This window comes from Heloderma suspectum, chromosome 2, assembly GCF_057233095.1.
Source record: "Heloderma suspectum isolate Gila_16-S chromosome 2, 16-S_ref, whole genome shotgun sequence".
Taxonomy (NCBI): Eukaryota; Metazoa; Chordata; class Lepidosauria; order Squamata; family Helodermatidae; genus Heloderma; species Heloderma suspectum.
Genome location: NC_139459.1, coordinates 199,302,785 through 199,317,631, shown reverse-complemented (window position 1 = coordinate 199,317,631; position 14,847 = coordinate 199,302,785). Strand labels below are relative to the sequence as shown.

General features: G+C 43.0%; 1 protein-coding gene across 1 annotated transcript in view; it reads right to left on the bottom strand.

Annotated features, from left to right (window-relative positions):
* The window catches only part of DGKE (diacylglycerol kinase epsilon), a 31,917-nt gene that overhangs the window by 7,625 nt on the left and 9,445 nt on the right, over positions 1-14,847 (bottom strand). The window contains exons 4-9 of the mRNA XM_084837238.1: positions 11,438-11,557; positions 8,885-9,028; positions 7,252-7,409; positions 4,986-5,037; positions 2,975-3,088; positions 300-371 (exon numbers count right to left, since the gene is read on the bottom strand). Coding sequence (XP_084693364.1) covers positions 300-371; positions 2,975-3,088; positions 4,986-5,037; positions 7,252-7,409; positions 8,885-9,028; positions 11,438-11,557 — 660 coding nt within the window. The remainder of the gene's footprint in view (positions 1-299; positions 372-2,974; positions 3,089-4,985; positions 5,038-7,251; positions 7,410-8,884; positions 9,029-11,437; positions 11,558-14,847) is intronic.

Sequence of the window (14,847 nt, the reverse complement as noted above, 5' to 3'; positions counted from 1 at the left end):
GGCAACTGGATTTTGTGGCTCAGTATGTCCTTGCAAATGCAAACATAGGGGGAGTGAGGGCAAAACAAGGCATCCAATTACTGCTCACTATAACAGCTGCACGCTCCTGTTTTGAGATGGTGCACCCCATATTTTTGACTCCCATCTGCTCAGGAGGCCAATATTTTGCCACCTTTGCATGCATGATTTAATAACTCCTAGATGCATTCTATTTCAGACTTCACTCCCTTGCAAATAGCAGCATATTTCCCATGAGGAAAAGAAATGAACTATAGAAAGAAGAAACACAACCGTCTTACCTCAATTTTTTTGTTCAAATCCTTACATTCCTGCACTAAGCAATCTTTGGTTCCATAGAAAAAATAAACAGCCTAAAAAAAAAAAAGAATGAGAGAGGGAGGAAACTGTTGTGAAAGAGAAAGACTGAACATAGTGGAGGTTTTTTTCCCTGTCACAAACGTAGCCCTTATAATTCTTAGATGTTAGTATTCTGAAAAATGAAAGTATCGAACACAAACCTTTACAATTCCCATTCTAGAACCCAAAATGAAATTTATTTATTTACAACATTTATATACCACTCCACATATAGACAGATTCAGGAGCTGTGGACAACAGAAGATAAAAAGATAAAAGAATAAAACTCTATATTAAAGTTAGTTTTAAAAAACAGAATACAGATAAAAAACTTGGAAAAATCCACCCAGTTTCAAATCCTAGTAAGGCTTACTGTTTGCTTACATACATTAACATTGTATCCGTGAAAAAGTTACTATATTCCATACCCATTCTAAAATCATCGGCAAAACAGTGTAGAGCTCCACTGCTGCCCATTATCACTTTTTAAAATACTAGTGAATAGACCCAGCTTTGCACAGGTTGGAACTGCCCTTCATTTAACACAGCAAAGCCTTCAAGCAAATGTACACAGCTGTCAGAGTTGGACACACTGGGATCATCCTGTCTGAGGGAAGCCATGTCCACTGGCACCCCTAGGCATGCCCTCTGCCATGGTGCATCCCTATAGCCCCTTGAGGGAGGGGTCTGTCCACCCCACTCCGAGGGGCGGGATGCTCCATAGTGGGAGGAGAGGGGCAGGGCTATAACTCCATCCCTCGGCCTACTATCTCCCCTGGCTTCAGACTGTATGGACTGCAAAGCTAGGTGCTTGTTAGAGAATACTGTCCCTAGTGGCTGAAGATGTTACTGCAGACTTCAACCACATGGACACATTAAAATTAGAATTAAAATTAGTGTGTTTTAAAAACAAAATAACCCCTAGGAGCCCCCTAGAATGCATGTCAAGTTTCAGACAGACATCCTTTTTTCTTATTATTATAGATTAAAAATAACCCCTCTTTTATATTTTCTAGAAGCCCTGAGAGCACTGCCTTTGGATCTAATTATAAACACTAGCCAGTTATTTTGGAAAAGCTTCCTGCCAGAATTTCCTGATCTGAGGGCATCCATACTAAACACGCACAACATCCTTAGAACTAGAACACTTTCAACAGTTGTACACTAGACCTATAAATCCTATTCTATTAGTTGCCAAGTTCCATTGTGAAGATAAAATACTGAGCTCCTCTTAAATTCATACACACTGAGAAGGAATGAGCTGCATTACTGAGGATTTTCAAAACCTAAAGCCTGATGCCATCTATCAGTCGAAGTAATCTCTCTTGCTGTTAATATTGAGACGAACGTTCTATAAAACTTGGATCACAGACCTTCTCCATCCAAATTAAATTCCAAAATGTATTTCAGTGTGGTGCAGTGGTCAGAGTATTGGACTGGGATTAAAAAGACTCAGGTTCAAACTCCTTTTCGGCCATGAAGCTCATTGGGTGACATTTGGCCAATCATAACCTCTCAACCTAGCCTACAGCGTTGCTGTGAGGATAAAATGGGTGGGGAAATGACCATGTGGGTTGCCCTGAGCTCTTTGAAGGGCAGGTTAAAATGCATAAATTTCAATATCTGTAAGATTGCCAGGTTGCCTATGAGATGTCAGCTGAATTCCAAAACCTAGTTATTGCTACAAGTAGTGTAGCACTACTACACTACAACAATTTGTTATTACAGATGGAAAATAAAGCCCTAAAAGCAGTATTAAGCTTTAGTCCTGACTGACAATAGGAATTATTTTCATGAAAAGGGCAAATTTAGACGGTAGGCATATTGTTCCGGCTCTTTGTTTTGGCTGTTACTAGGACAGACCATTTTAAGCCTTGAAGTTTAGGAACAGATCTCGTTCTCCCCAAACTACTGCCAAAGCGCAGGCGTCACCACCACCTTGATGAATTGTGCCCAATGAATCTACATGCGTGACTGAAATCCACGCTGCCTGAAATGTTGTACTAAAACTCCAGCTCAAAGAGATGGATGAGAAATCTACAGTTCAGGAGTTCATTTGCACCGCCTTAAAGAACCCTCAACTCCATGCATAAATAAGGCCCCAATGATTGCCGCCGCAGATTTGAGCAGCAGATCAGACACTTGCCAGGTTTTGGACTACAAGCCAGTATGGCATGAAACAAGGCAGCTTCTGCTTTTACTAGAGAGAGAGAGAGAGAGAGAGAGAGAGAGAGAGAGAGAGATGTGTGTGTGAGAGAGAGAGAGAGAGTGAGTGAGTGTGTGTGTGTGTGTGTATATATGTGTGTGTATATATGTGTATGTATGTATGTATACCCACACACAGGAAAACAATAAATGTTGGCACACTGCATAGCCCAAACTCTTCTCTTCTTCCAGTCTAGAATTGACAGCCAAACTTTCCGTCTAAAATGGCTTAAATTCAGTATTAATTGTTATAACATGCACACACTACAGCTTAGGTGTCTGCTTAATTTCACTGAGCCAGTTTTACACATTTGTAATTAGCAGGTGTAACTTTGAGGAAAGGACAAAAATATGTCTCTACCAGAGACCCAACCCAAAGGGATGCAGCATGCTTTGTTTTTGCCCAACATACCTTATTAATAATCCTACTGGAAAACAAAGAGGGAGACTTCTCACGGTGTGTGTGAAAGTTTAAAGCCATGAGAGCATCTGGTCCAATAGAAAAATAGTTGTTCATTGTGAAGACCTGCAAAAAGAGAGAGCAACAGCCATGAAAAATCCGTGCAAAATGCAACAAAGTTAAACAACAAAACAGGTTTATACATTCTGCCATCATACCAGGTAAGGTCTTCGTAATGAGCCAGCTTTGCACAGCTACTAATGGTGCAATCCTATGCGCGTTTAGATCGAAAAAAGTCCTACGACTCCCAGCATTCCCCAGCCAGCATGGCTGGCTGGGGAATGCTGGGAGTCATGGGACTTTTTCCTGTCTAAACACACATAGGACTGTGCCCTAAATCACCCTGTATAGCAAAAGTGACATGGAAAGCAATTTTTAAAATGCTATTATTAAAATGGTGATTTTGTACATGGTTACTTGAAAATAAGTCCCACTGAACATAGTGGGACTTGCTTCCAAAGAAAAATTAATAGGATCAGGCTGCACAACACTGAACAAGCCAATGGTAAAACTGGAGCTTAGCCTGTGCAATGCGGGCGCTGCTGGGACACTGCTCCGATACTTCCTCAGCTCTCTACAGGGATAGCAACACAGCCTCCTTGCAGATCCCAGTGTTCCACCCGCCCATAGTACAGACAGTGAAATTAGAGTCTAGGGAAGCTGTACGCACGTGAAGCACATGAAGCAGTAAGCCTGTATCTCCATTGTACCAATTCAGACTGCAGGTGAAGGCTTATGTAACGGAATGTTCCTCCATGAAAAATATTCAATTCCTGTACATGCATTTATTAAAAGAACTGTACCCCACCTTTTGACCCAAGTAGGCTGAAGGGTTCATACCTAACCCTCTCCCTGAAGTCTAGTTTTATGTGTGTAAAGGACTTTAAAAAAAAATGTTAACGGAGGAGTACTCTATCACGCGAGTTCCCACCTGCAGGTGAAGTGATGCAGCCCAGATACAACTTTACCACTTCATCTGCCTGTCATTTGTGAGAACTAGGCCTAAGGTGCTTAGAACAGAGAACAGTTGTTCAAGTTCTAAGCTTTCAAAGTAATACCCCCTTCTGATCAGGAATTCGGGTTTGAGAGACTCTGTGGTAGATATCCTTTTAAAAAATTAGGTTCCATGATGGAAAGAGAATCTGTTGACATAGATGGAATTCTATCCCCAGTTGTTAATATGGGCCAATTTTAGGCTTCTGGGTCTACTTTGTCAGTTAGTCTGCTGCCCCCTCCCCCTGCTATAACTCCTATGATCCACCAATATAAGTTTACAAAGCAAGAGTACCTAGGTATCTTAACAGTTAAGTCATAACAAGCAGGGCAATCCTAAGCCCCAGATCCTCTGGCTGGTGGGGTTAGGATGGGGCAGGAGGTGCCCCTCTGCCGATGGGGTCACATCTACCTTGCATGCCCAAGTTCTGGGGTCAATTAAGAGGCGGTCTTTATTTTTCTGGATCCAAGGCCCCTTACTTCTCCTGGCAGGCCCCAGGATTGGGCTCCTTGCCTGTGCCTGACTCAGACTGGCATAGGCCGTCCTCCTCCCGCTTGGTTTCAATGGGAGGGAAATTTAAACACACACACACACACACACACACACACACAGGCAAAAGAAAAAAGTAAGTCCATGCCCCTGCCCTGGCTAGAGCGAGCCGGCAGAGCTTTGGAAGTGGTGGACAATCTACCACCTCCCTCCTACCACAGCCCAATTAGGGTTGCTCTCTCAGGTATATTCAGGGCTCCCAAGTATGCACTGCTTGCTTAAGAAGTGCTTTGCCGGGCCCAGGGTCCACCTAGCCCAGCCCACCTAGCCCAGCAGCCTTTGGAGGAATCCCAGCAGGCTCAAGATGGATCACCAGAAGTTGCCCAGTGTTCCACTGTTGACCGGGCTCTACTTCCTGGATCCCCCAGGATGAGAACAATTGTTTCTCACTATATAAACTCATACATTTCAAAATCGTACCTTGAGTTTTCTTAAATTGTAGTATCCTTTATTTGTTACCTGTACCTTCCACCTAGACAAAAGCAAAAAAAGACAGATTGGCATATAAACAACAGTGTACACAACCAACATTTCAAACTCAGCCCTACCGCTTTGACCTGAGTCTTGAAGCTGGCACTACAAAACCAGTCACTTTTTACATTTTGACTTTAGGGAGCATGAAGCTGCTAAGAAAGTCCATAAACGTAAGCTTCAGGACTTCCAGTGTTAACTCTGCCTGCACATGAATGGGGTAGCTAGCCTTTCTTTACAGGAAATAAGTCCACACTTGGAGAAGAGGGCAACAGTGCTACACTAGCCCCTTGAAGAGCCAGGAAAGGACATATTTATGTGTGATGGGGTGCCTTATCCCCAGTTTCCCAGAGACTCCACCAATGCAATATGTGGGGCAATACCATATTTTGCCACAATATTGCTAGAAGACTATTCAGCCTCATCCTCCAGATGCTACAAAAACAAACCTAAAGGGAGCGTCACTTAATGCAGGGGTGAACAGAATGTAGATCTCGAGAAGTTATGGACTTCAGCTCCCAGAAGCCTCTGCCAGCATGGCCAATGTTCGGGAATGCTTGGAATTGAAGTCCAAAACATCTGGAGCTCTACTTTCTGCCCACTCCTGACAATGCACCAGGTTACTCGAGTGTCCTTACAACTTCTTTGAATTAGAAAGCTCCAGCACTTGCACAACAAGCCAGGTTACCCTCCCCTTGAACTGGAAGAATCCTGGATGCTCTCATGGCAACTGAAAATACACAGCTGGTGCCTAGGAACTTTCTCTCCTTGTTGTCACAGGCACAGACATTTTTCCTCCTGGAACTGACTCTGCTCAGGAACTCATGAGAATCACTGCCACTTCAAGAAGTTTGTATGAGCAAAGGGGAATGAACTGTGGCACAGTCCCTGACCTTTTCCAACCCTGGCACTGCAACAGCCACAAGGGAACTGGCATGCAGCCCTACTGACACCTCTGACTGACAGGTTATGGCAGTGGTATTGCATCTCATGTATGTAGATAAGCTAGATCTCACACACACATACCCCACTCACCCCCACAGCCTTTCTGTCCCTGACACCCAGAAATTCATTATGGTGTCTGATTTTGAAAAAACAACTTCTTGCTCTTGTTCTGGCCTTTGTGCAGCCAGAGTGACAAGTTGTTCTCTGCAGCCATTATAGTACAAAACTGGGAATGTAATAATACTACCATCCTGCTAAGTTTCCAGGCACAATTCAAGGTGCTAGTCTTAACCGGTAAAGCCCCAAACGCCCTGGGCCCAGAGTACCCTGGGGAATGCCTTCTGTATAAAGCCCACCACCTCCCCCATATGCTTGAGCAATCTGACAAGACCCTCTTCCGAGTGCTTTTGCCTTCACAGGTTAGGTGTATGGCTACTACAGTGCAGGGCTTTCTTGATTGTGGCTCCCTACTTATAGAACTCCCTCCGCAAGGAGACCCTTTTGCTCTAAGAGGTTGAAAAAGACATTTGTTTAATTCATTTGATTTAAATTTAGTAACTGGAGTGGTTTGGAAGTCCTTTGATGCAAAGAGCTGACATGTAAATTGAGACAGACAGACACAAACTAGCGCTGTGCTGCTATTGCTTTGCTTACCTGTTTAATTGTTTCATGGTTTTGGTAGTGTTTATATAGTTTGAAGTAGGTTTAAATTGTGTTGATTCTTTTATACTAATGATTTAATGTCATTTTGAGGGCCTTGTTGTGTAGAAGTATTTTTTAAAAAAATGATATATAAAGAAATACAGACAACATATGTTGTGGGCCCACACCACCTGAAACCAGTAAGATCCTGCTGCAGTCGTATAAGTTGGCAATGCTACACTTCTACTGTCCGGGGTTTGGATTAAAACTGAATGGTTAGGTTTCTCCAGAGCTGCTTACTCAAGGGCCCCCTGATCTCTAATCATCATGAGCTTTGCTTCCATGTGCAGCTGCTTCCTATGTGCCTCCTTACCCTTTCTGCTGTTAAAATGGGAATTGCTGATTTTTTCTGTTTGATCTCCCCTCCCCCCCAAGTAATGAAAATTACCAATAGTATAACAGCATTTATAGCCTGATACAGTTCATGCAGACACTGAAGTAGAGCCATGCTTTAGTAATGCACGGAGTTGAGATTACTAAACACATTCAGTTTCCTATGGCAATATTTTATACAGGTTAGAGGGAAAACATTTTAGAGAGCTCGGAGACCTTGTGCTTTGCAGCTCACCTGTCCAGCCTGATTCCATCGGCATCCATGACGTTACGCAGAATCTGCTCCACTGGGACCTCTCCAGCATAGCCAGCACCCCAGCCCAGGGTATTAGACAGGTCGTTACCTGTTCCCAAGGGTAAGATTGCGACCTGTGGGATGTAGCGCTCTTGCCCCTGCCATACAGAAATACTCGTTCAATGTTAAGGCTCTTGATGTTATGTGGCTGCCTGCTCCCTGTCTCCCCACAGTTAATCCCGGAATTTAAAGGATGGCCTAAGTACCATTAACTGAAAATCTGCTTCAAGGGCTATTATTCAATGGTCCAGCTAGAAGTCTAATGAGAACAGATGGCAAAGCTACATACCAATGAGAACATCAAGTTACCTCCCACTGACCCCCACCCTGCTTTCTGGAACTTCTTGCCTGATGAAGAGATCTGGAGATCTCAAAAGCTTGCATGCTTTTGGGCGACCTTTTGGTTGACCTAATGAAGGTATTAGACTAATCTGGATTTTGGAATACTGATAACAGAAAGTGTAAAGGAAGTATGTCATTTCCTTCTCCAGTGTGGGCTGTTGCTGAACCGTGGGTTATTGTGTTGTCTCAACGCAACACGTTTTCCGCCGGGTGAGTTATCGTGTTGTCTGAATGCAGTGCGTTTTCTTCAGGATTGCTCGTTAACCATGTGGTGTGGCTTATTAACCACCCTGAACAACCCAGCAACAAGTCATGGTCCTCAAGGTAGCTTGTTGGAGAAAAATAAATCACACTGCATGGTTAACAAGCCACCCCGCAGAAAATGCGCTGCGTTCAGACAACACCATAAACCATGGTGGGTTAGAGTATTGTGTGAACCCTGTCTATGTACCGTTAGATGCATTTTAATGACCAACAGAGGAAGACCAGAAAGAAAGATATTTAAGAATGATCGAAGCTGGAATCATCTGCTCATGGGCAACCTATAGTACAGCGCAATATTGCTTTATGACTGGAAGGAGTCCATTCATATGTGGGAGAAGGTCTTTCAAGTCAGAGCGCATGAGCTGCAAGAAGATTTGAGCCCCAGCATCAATGTTGACAAATTAAGTACTGGGAAAATTTCAAGGAAAAAGACTGATACAGGAAAGATGGCAAGATACCATTTGGGGACAACGTGTTTCAGAACACATTTGACAACCGGAGCAACTACTTTCAAACAAATGTGCCTGTGCACTACATATGCATGTCAAAGGCACAATTCCTTGGCTTTAAAAATAATAAAGTGACAGGGGAGTGGGGGCCGACTACTTGTTTCACCTGTGCCAATAGAAGTCCTATTAGGAAACATTAAAAGGCAGCCACAGTAATTGTTCTTAAACACACTGCCTTTTTGCAATGAAATGCTTGCTTGTATCCAAGACTGGGCCTTTAAACCTTGCTGAGAAACCTCCACCCCTCAAAAATAAAATTTAAAATGGCACTTCTGAGACAAAGGAAAAAGTAGACATGGAGGTGATAAAAAAGTAGGACATTGTAAATTTAATCTGGAAATGTATGGTAAGGTCACTGCTTGGTTTGCTCAGTTGGGAGTGCAAAGCAAACACTGGAGAAATGAACCCATGGAGAGCACTGAAAAAAGGGGTTGCCAAATCACTCTGGAACACTATACCTTTATCTTCATGTCATCAATTGCATCCAAGACCCAGCCAACAGTGCCATCTCCACCACAGATGAGTACTCTAGCAGAATTGCAAGGCAGCCAAGTGCAAAGCTGGAGTGCCTTTGCAGGTGTTGTTTTGGTCAGTTCAAACACCTAGAGAGATTTTTAAGAAGAACAACTTATTCATAAAATGGGAGTCACTTTACTTCACAGGACAAATGGCATAGTGAATGCTCAATAAAGCACACTGATGCTCTGATACACTAATGCTACAATATAAATTAGGCCTAAGCATCACAAATTAGGCCCCTACACCAGGCGTGGGGAACCTGTATCCCTGCAGATGTTTCGGACTACAACTCCCATCATCCCTGACCACTAACCATGCTGGCTTGGACTGATGGGTGCTGGAGTCCAACAACATCTGGAAAGCCACGTCTGCAGTGATGCTCCTCTGTCTCTCTTGTAAAGACATGACAGAGAGAAAATAATACTGAACGCATCAGATGTGTTACTCTTTGAGCCTGTTTAAGATACAGTCAGTTTGCACAGAGAATTTTAAGAACTTGGCTCGCCTAGATTTAAGCACTGTTTTGATATTCACAGGAAGAGAACTAAAAAGCAAAACAGGAAACCTAAGGAACAGCAGGCTTCTATCACAGCATCCTGTGCTATCCCCCAGTTAAGCTCAAGTGACAAAAACGGGGAAGAAGGCAGCAAGTATTTCAAAAAGCTAGTCAAATATTTTAGTAAATAGAGCGTAAAGAAAGAAAATATACAATGAAGGAGAGGAGGGGAGGGAACAGCACCTGTTTCTTCTCCTCTAAAACATTGCTTTGTTTTCAAAAAGGAGTTCACATTGGCGGTTTACAGCAGATTTAAAGATGAGAAATGAGGGTCTTTCTGCTTGACCATTCAAAACATTTGCTCTAACTGCACTGTAATCATCCTGCAGCATTCACACAAGGGAGGTTTTATCAACAGCACAGTATCCAACCTGCAAGTGTTAAAACCATGTGCTGTGCACCTTTTGTAGGGCAGGGGATAGATTTGTGGCTTTGTGGCCCTTCGTTAAATCCTGCCGGGGACAGGCTGACCAGCACGGGAGCATACAGCCTCCAAAGCAACTGCAGACAGAAGCTGACAAAACGGCTTGGCCTGTTTGAGTAGAGGGCATCACTGTCTTGCTCCTGATCACAAGCGATAGGCAGCGGTCACCCCTATGCCCATGGAAGTTTACACAGCCACTGCCACTGAAATTTAAGACCCAGTAAATTAAGACAATGACTCAGTCAGGGGACTGTGCATGCTCTGAGAAGGTAGTCAGCTCCGGAAGGAAGTCCACTGCCCCTCCCCCCCACACACCAACCTCCTCCTTGTCCTGAAGCAGAGGATAAGAAAAGAATTTGGATTAGCTGTTTAAGCCACCTGCAGTTCCTTTAGCAAGTGCAGTAGCCTTCAGAGAAAACAGACTAGAATAGATACAGCTTTTGTATGAAGTTTGAGGTCTAGACACAGTTGTTTATGGCTCCTTGATGAGTAAAAAAGACACTTTACTAATGATCAGAGATTTTCTGACTTTACACATTCTTAGGTGGAGCCCTCACGATAAAAACAAGCTGCTTATAGCAAACTCTGGCTCAAGTTAAAGGGGATTCGAAAATGTGAACAATCACTTGCAGTGCCCCACACAGCTTTGTTGTAAATGGGTGCCCGTTTGGGGGAAGAGGGGGATTTTTGTTTTGTCTTCGGTCATTTACTATCTGTGAAGGGAAATGGGCTCTTGAAAGGGTCTTATGGAGCCAGGGACATTCCCCTACCCCCAATACAGTATGTTGTGCCATTTGCAATTACATCAAGATTGATATTTTACTTTAAAATTTAACACTAAATATTTTCCCTCCTTTTTTAATGTTGCAATCCTAGGACAGCTGGGTTTTACTTTCTAAGGTCTAAGATTAGAGCCCCCTCCCCTTCTAAATTCATACATGTATAGCAAGCTGCCTACTAAAAATTTTGTAGGCTCGTAACACTTATGAGTATATTTCCAAAGCTGCAGTACAACTTCTAGAAGATGACACATCCTTATTAATCAAGCTTAACAGGCAAACTTTCAGCTTAGTTCTTAAAGTGAGACAACAGTACTTTCTCAAAAAGTCAAACCACAGTTATTATTATATCTTGCTCTTTCTCCCAGGCACTCAGGATGGTATATATGCCCCCTCCCCTTCAAACTCTCAACAACCCTGTGAGGTAGATTAGGTAGAGATATAGTGACTGAAGATCACCCAGTGGGTTTAATGGCTGAGTGGGGATTTGAAACCAGGTCTCCCCAGTCCTAGTCTGACACTCTAACCACTATAACATGCTGCCTCCCTCACAGTGAAATCATATGCATGTTTACTCAGAAACAGTGCCCACTGTGTTCAGTAGGGCTTACTCCTTAGTGTGTTTAAAACTCCTTGGCAGGGTGCCTTAAGCTATGTTAAAATATGTTCCATTTCTTATTACTCAGGCAACACGATCACTTTGCCTGCAGTTCCACTGAATCAACATAGTTACCTGAATTGGGTTGAGCAAAGTCTTAAATTGCCCCATCAATGTTTCCCCCATATTGTTTCCACTCCGCGTATTAGCCAGGATTATTACTGGAGTCCAGTTTTTTCCACAGGAGGAAGCTAGCTGCAGAAAACAAACAACATATTAAACAAGCCTTTACATTTACACCTGTGCAATAAAGCAGAGAAAAGGCATTAAGCTTCATTACATTGTCAGGACTCACTATCCTTATTATAAAGGAAATTATATAGGAAAGATGTAACCTTGCAATCAGCACAGAACGAATAGCTACAGAGAAATACAGGGCTCTGCAACTTGCATAAAACACTAATTTCCCAGTTCCATGCAAGACATAAGAGCTGATTCACATTTGACCCAATGTTGATTGTACTGGTCAACATTGACTTTGTCCAAGTAATTTTGGTGTGCTGAACGTGCTTGGTATTATTTGCATCTTTGAAGATGCAAGTAATACATACATCAACAGCTCCTATGATATGGTCCATAACCATGTCAAATACATCGGAAGTCACAAGAACTGGCCCTTTGCTGGTAGTGTCATAATAAATCCTGGCCCACACCTTTTCTACCCAACACAAGCGATAACCTCTCTCTCATTGCTTGATCTTGCAATGAATTCATATTCTCAATTGTCTCTATAGCAACTTACCAGGGTCTTAGCCTACCAACCTCCCTGCACTTTAAGATCTTCTTCTGGTGCCTCCTTTATCAGAGGTATGCTGCTCAATCGCAAGGGTGAGGGCTTTCTCAGCAGTGGTGCTCCTGTTATGGAATTCCTTCCCTAAAGAGGTTTGCCTGGGGCCTTCATATATTTATTTTAAATTATTTTTAGGCCACCTTTAAGGGTAGATCCCTTGCAATCTTTTCAACACCAGGCAAAACATAATACATTCTTATTTACCTGCCTGAGCATTTAAATTTTTGAAGTTCTAGTGTGGTTTTATGCATTCTCTAAGTGGTTTTACTAACATAATTGTATTACTGAAACTGGACTATGACAATTGGTTATACCCTATTTTAAAACAAATAAAAACTTCAGGATTATACATTTGCACCATAATTTAACAGTTTCCCCTGTTGCTTTAAAATGAAATGAGGGCTTTGTTCAGCAGCAACATTTCTTCAATGGCAGGGATAAATGAGCAACATTAATTATTTGGCACATGACTGAAGCAAGTCAACACTATTCTGTGTTGGTTGCAGGATCCTCCTCAACTTGTCTTTAAAAATGTGGGCAGATATTTAGGAAGGAACAAGTTCCCCTCTCCAGCCTAGTCCAAATGTGTGCCTAAGGCTGCAGTCCTATACTCGCTTACTTTAAGTATGCCCCATTGAACTCAAATAGAATCTACTGTTGAGTAGAGATGCACAGGATTCTGCTCTAAGTGAGCAACTGAACTGTGATCGGGGGTGGGAACAGTCATTGTTGTTGTTTATTCATTCAGACCCTTCCGACTCTTCGTGACTTCATGGACCAGCTCACGCCAGAGCTTCCTGTTGGCCGTTGCCACCCCCAGCTCCCCCAAGGTCGAGTCTGTCACCTCCACAATATCATCCATTCATCTTGCCCTTGGTTGGCCCCTCTTCCTTTTGTCTTCCGCTTTCCCTAGCATCAGCATCTTCTCCAGTGTATTCTGTCTTCTCATTATGTGGCCAAAGTACTTCAGTTTTGCCTTTAATATCCTTCCCTCAAGTGAGCAGTCTGGCTTTATTTCCTGGAGTATGGACTGGTTTGATCTTCTTGCAGTCCAAGGCACTCTCAGAATTTTCCTCCAGCACTACAGTTCAAAAGCATCTATCTTCCGTCACTCAGCCTTCCTTATGGTCCAGCTCTCGCAGCCATAGGTTACTACGGGGAACACCATTGCTTTAACTATGCGGACCTTTGTTGTCAGTGTGATGTCTCTGCTCTTCACTATTTTATCAAGATTTGTCATTGCTGTACTCCCAAGAAGTAAACGTCTTCTGATTTCCTGGCTGCAGTCAGCGTCTGCAGTAATCTTTGCGCCTAGAAAGACAAAGTCTGTCACTGCCTCCACGTTTTCTCCCTCTATTTGTCAGTTATCAATCAAGCTGGTTGCCATCATCTTGGTTTTTTTGAGGTTTAACTGCAACCCAGCTTTTGCACTTTCTTCTTTCACCTTTGTCATGAGGTTCCTCAGCTCCTCCTTGCTTTCAGCCATCAAAGTGGTATCATCTGCATATCGGAGATTGTTAATGTTTCTTCCTGCGATTTTAACTCCAGCCTTGGCTTCATCAAGCCCAGCACGTCGCATGATGTGTTCTGCATACAGGTTGAATAGGTAGGGTGAGAGTATACAACCCTGCCATACTCCTTTCCCAATCTTAAACCAGTCCGTTGATCCGTGGTCTGTTCTTACCGTTGCTACTTGGTCGTTATACAGATTCCTCAGGAGGTAGACAAGATGACTTGGTATCCCCATACCACCAAGAACTTTTCACAATTTGTGATGATCCACACAGTCAAAGGCTTGAGAAGAGTCAATAAAACAGAAATAGATGTTTTTCTGAAACTCCCTGGCTTTCTCCATTATCCAGTGGATATTGGCAATTTGGTCTCTAGTTCCTCTGCCTTTTCTAAACCCAGCTTGTACATCTGGCAATTCTCATTCCATGAATTGCTGGAGTCTACCTTGCAAGATCTTCAGCATTACCTTACTGGCATGTGAAATAAGTGCCACTGTTCAATAGTTTGAACATTCTTTGGTGCTTCCCTTTTTTGGTATGGGGATATAGGTTGATCTTTTCCAATCTGTTGGCCATTCTTGTGTTTTCCAAATTTGCTGGCATATGGCATGCATCACCTTGACAGCATCATCTTGCAAGATTTTAAACAGTTCAGCTGGGATACCGTCATCTCCTGCTGCCTTGTTATTAGCAATGCTTCTTAAGGCCCATTCAACCTCACTCTTCAGGATGTCTGGCTCTAGCTCACTGACCACACCGTCAGATCTATCCCCGATATTATTATCCTTCCTATACAGATCTTCCGTATATTCTTGCCACCTTTTCTTGATCTCTTCTGCTTCTGTTAGGTCCTTGCCATCTTTGTTTTTGATCATACCCATTTTTGCCTGGAATTTACCTCCAATGTTTCTAATTTTCTGGAAGAGGTCTCTTGTCCTTCCTATTCCACTATCTTCTTCTGCTTCCGCACATTGCTTGTTTAAAAATAATTCTTGATCTCTTCTGGCTAACCTCTGGAATTTTGCATTTAATTGGGCATATCTCCCCCTATCGCTGTTACCTTTTGCTTTCCTTCTTTCTTGGGCTGCTTCCAGTGTCTCAGCAGACTGCCATCTTGCCTTCTTGGTTTTCTTTTTCTTTGGGATGTTTTTTGTTGCCGCCTCCTGAACAATGTTGCGAACTTC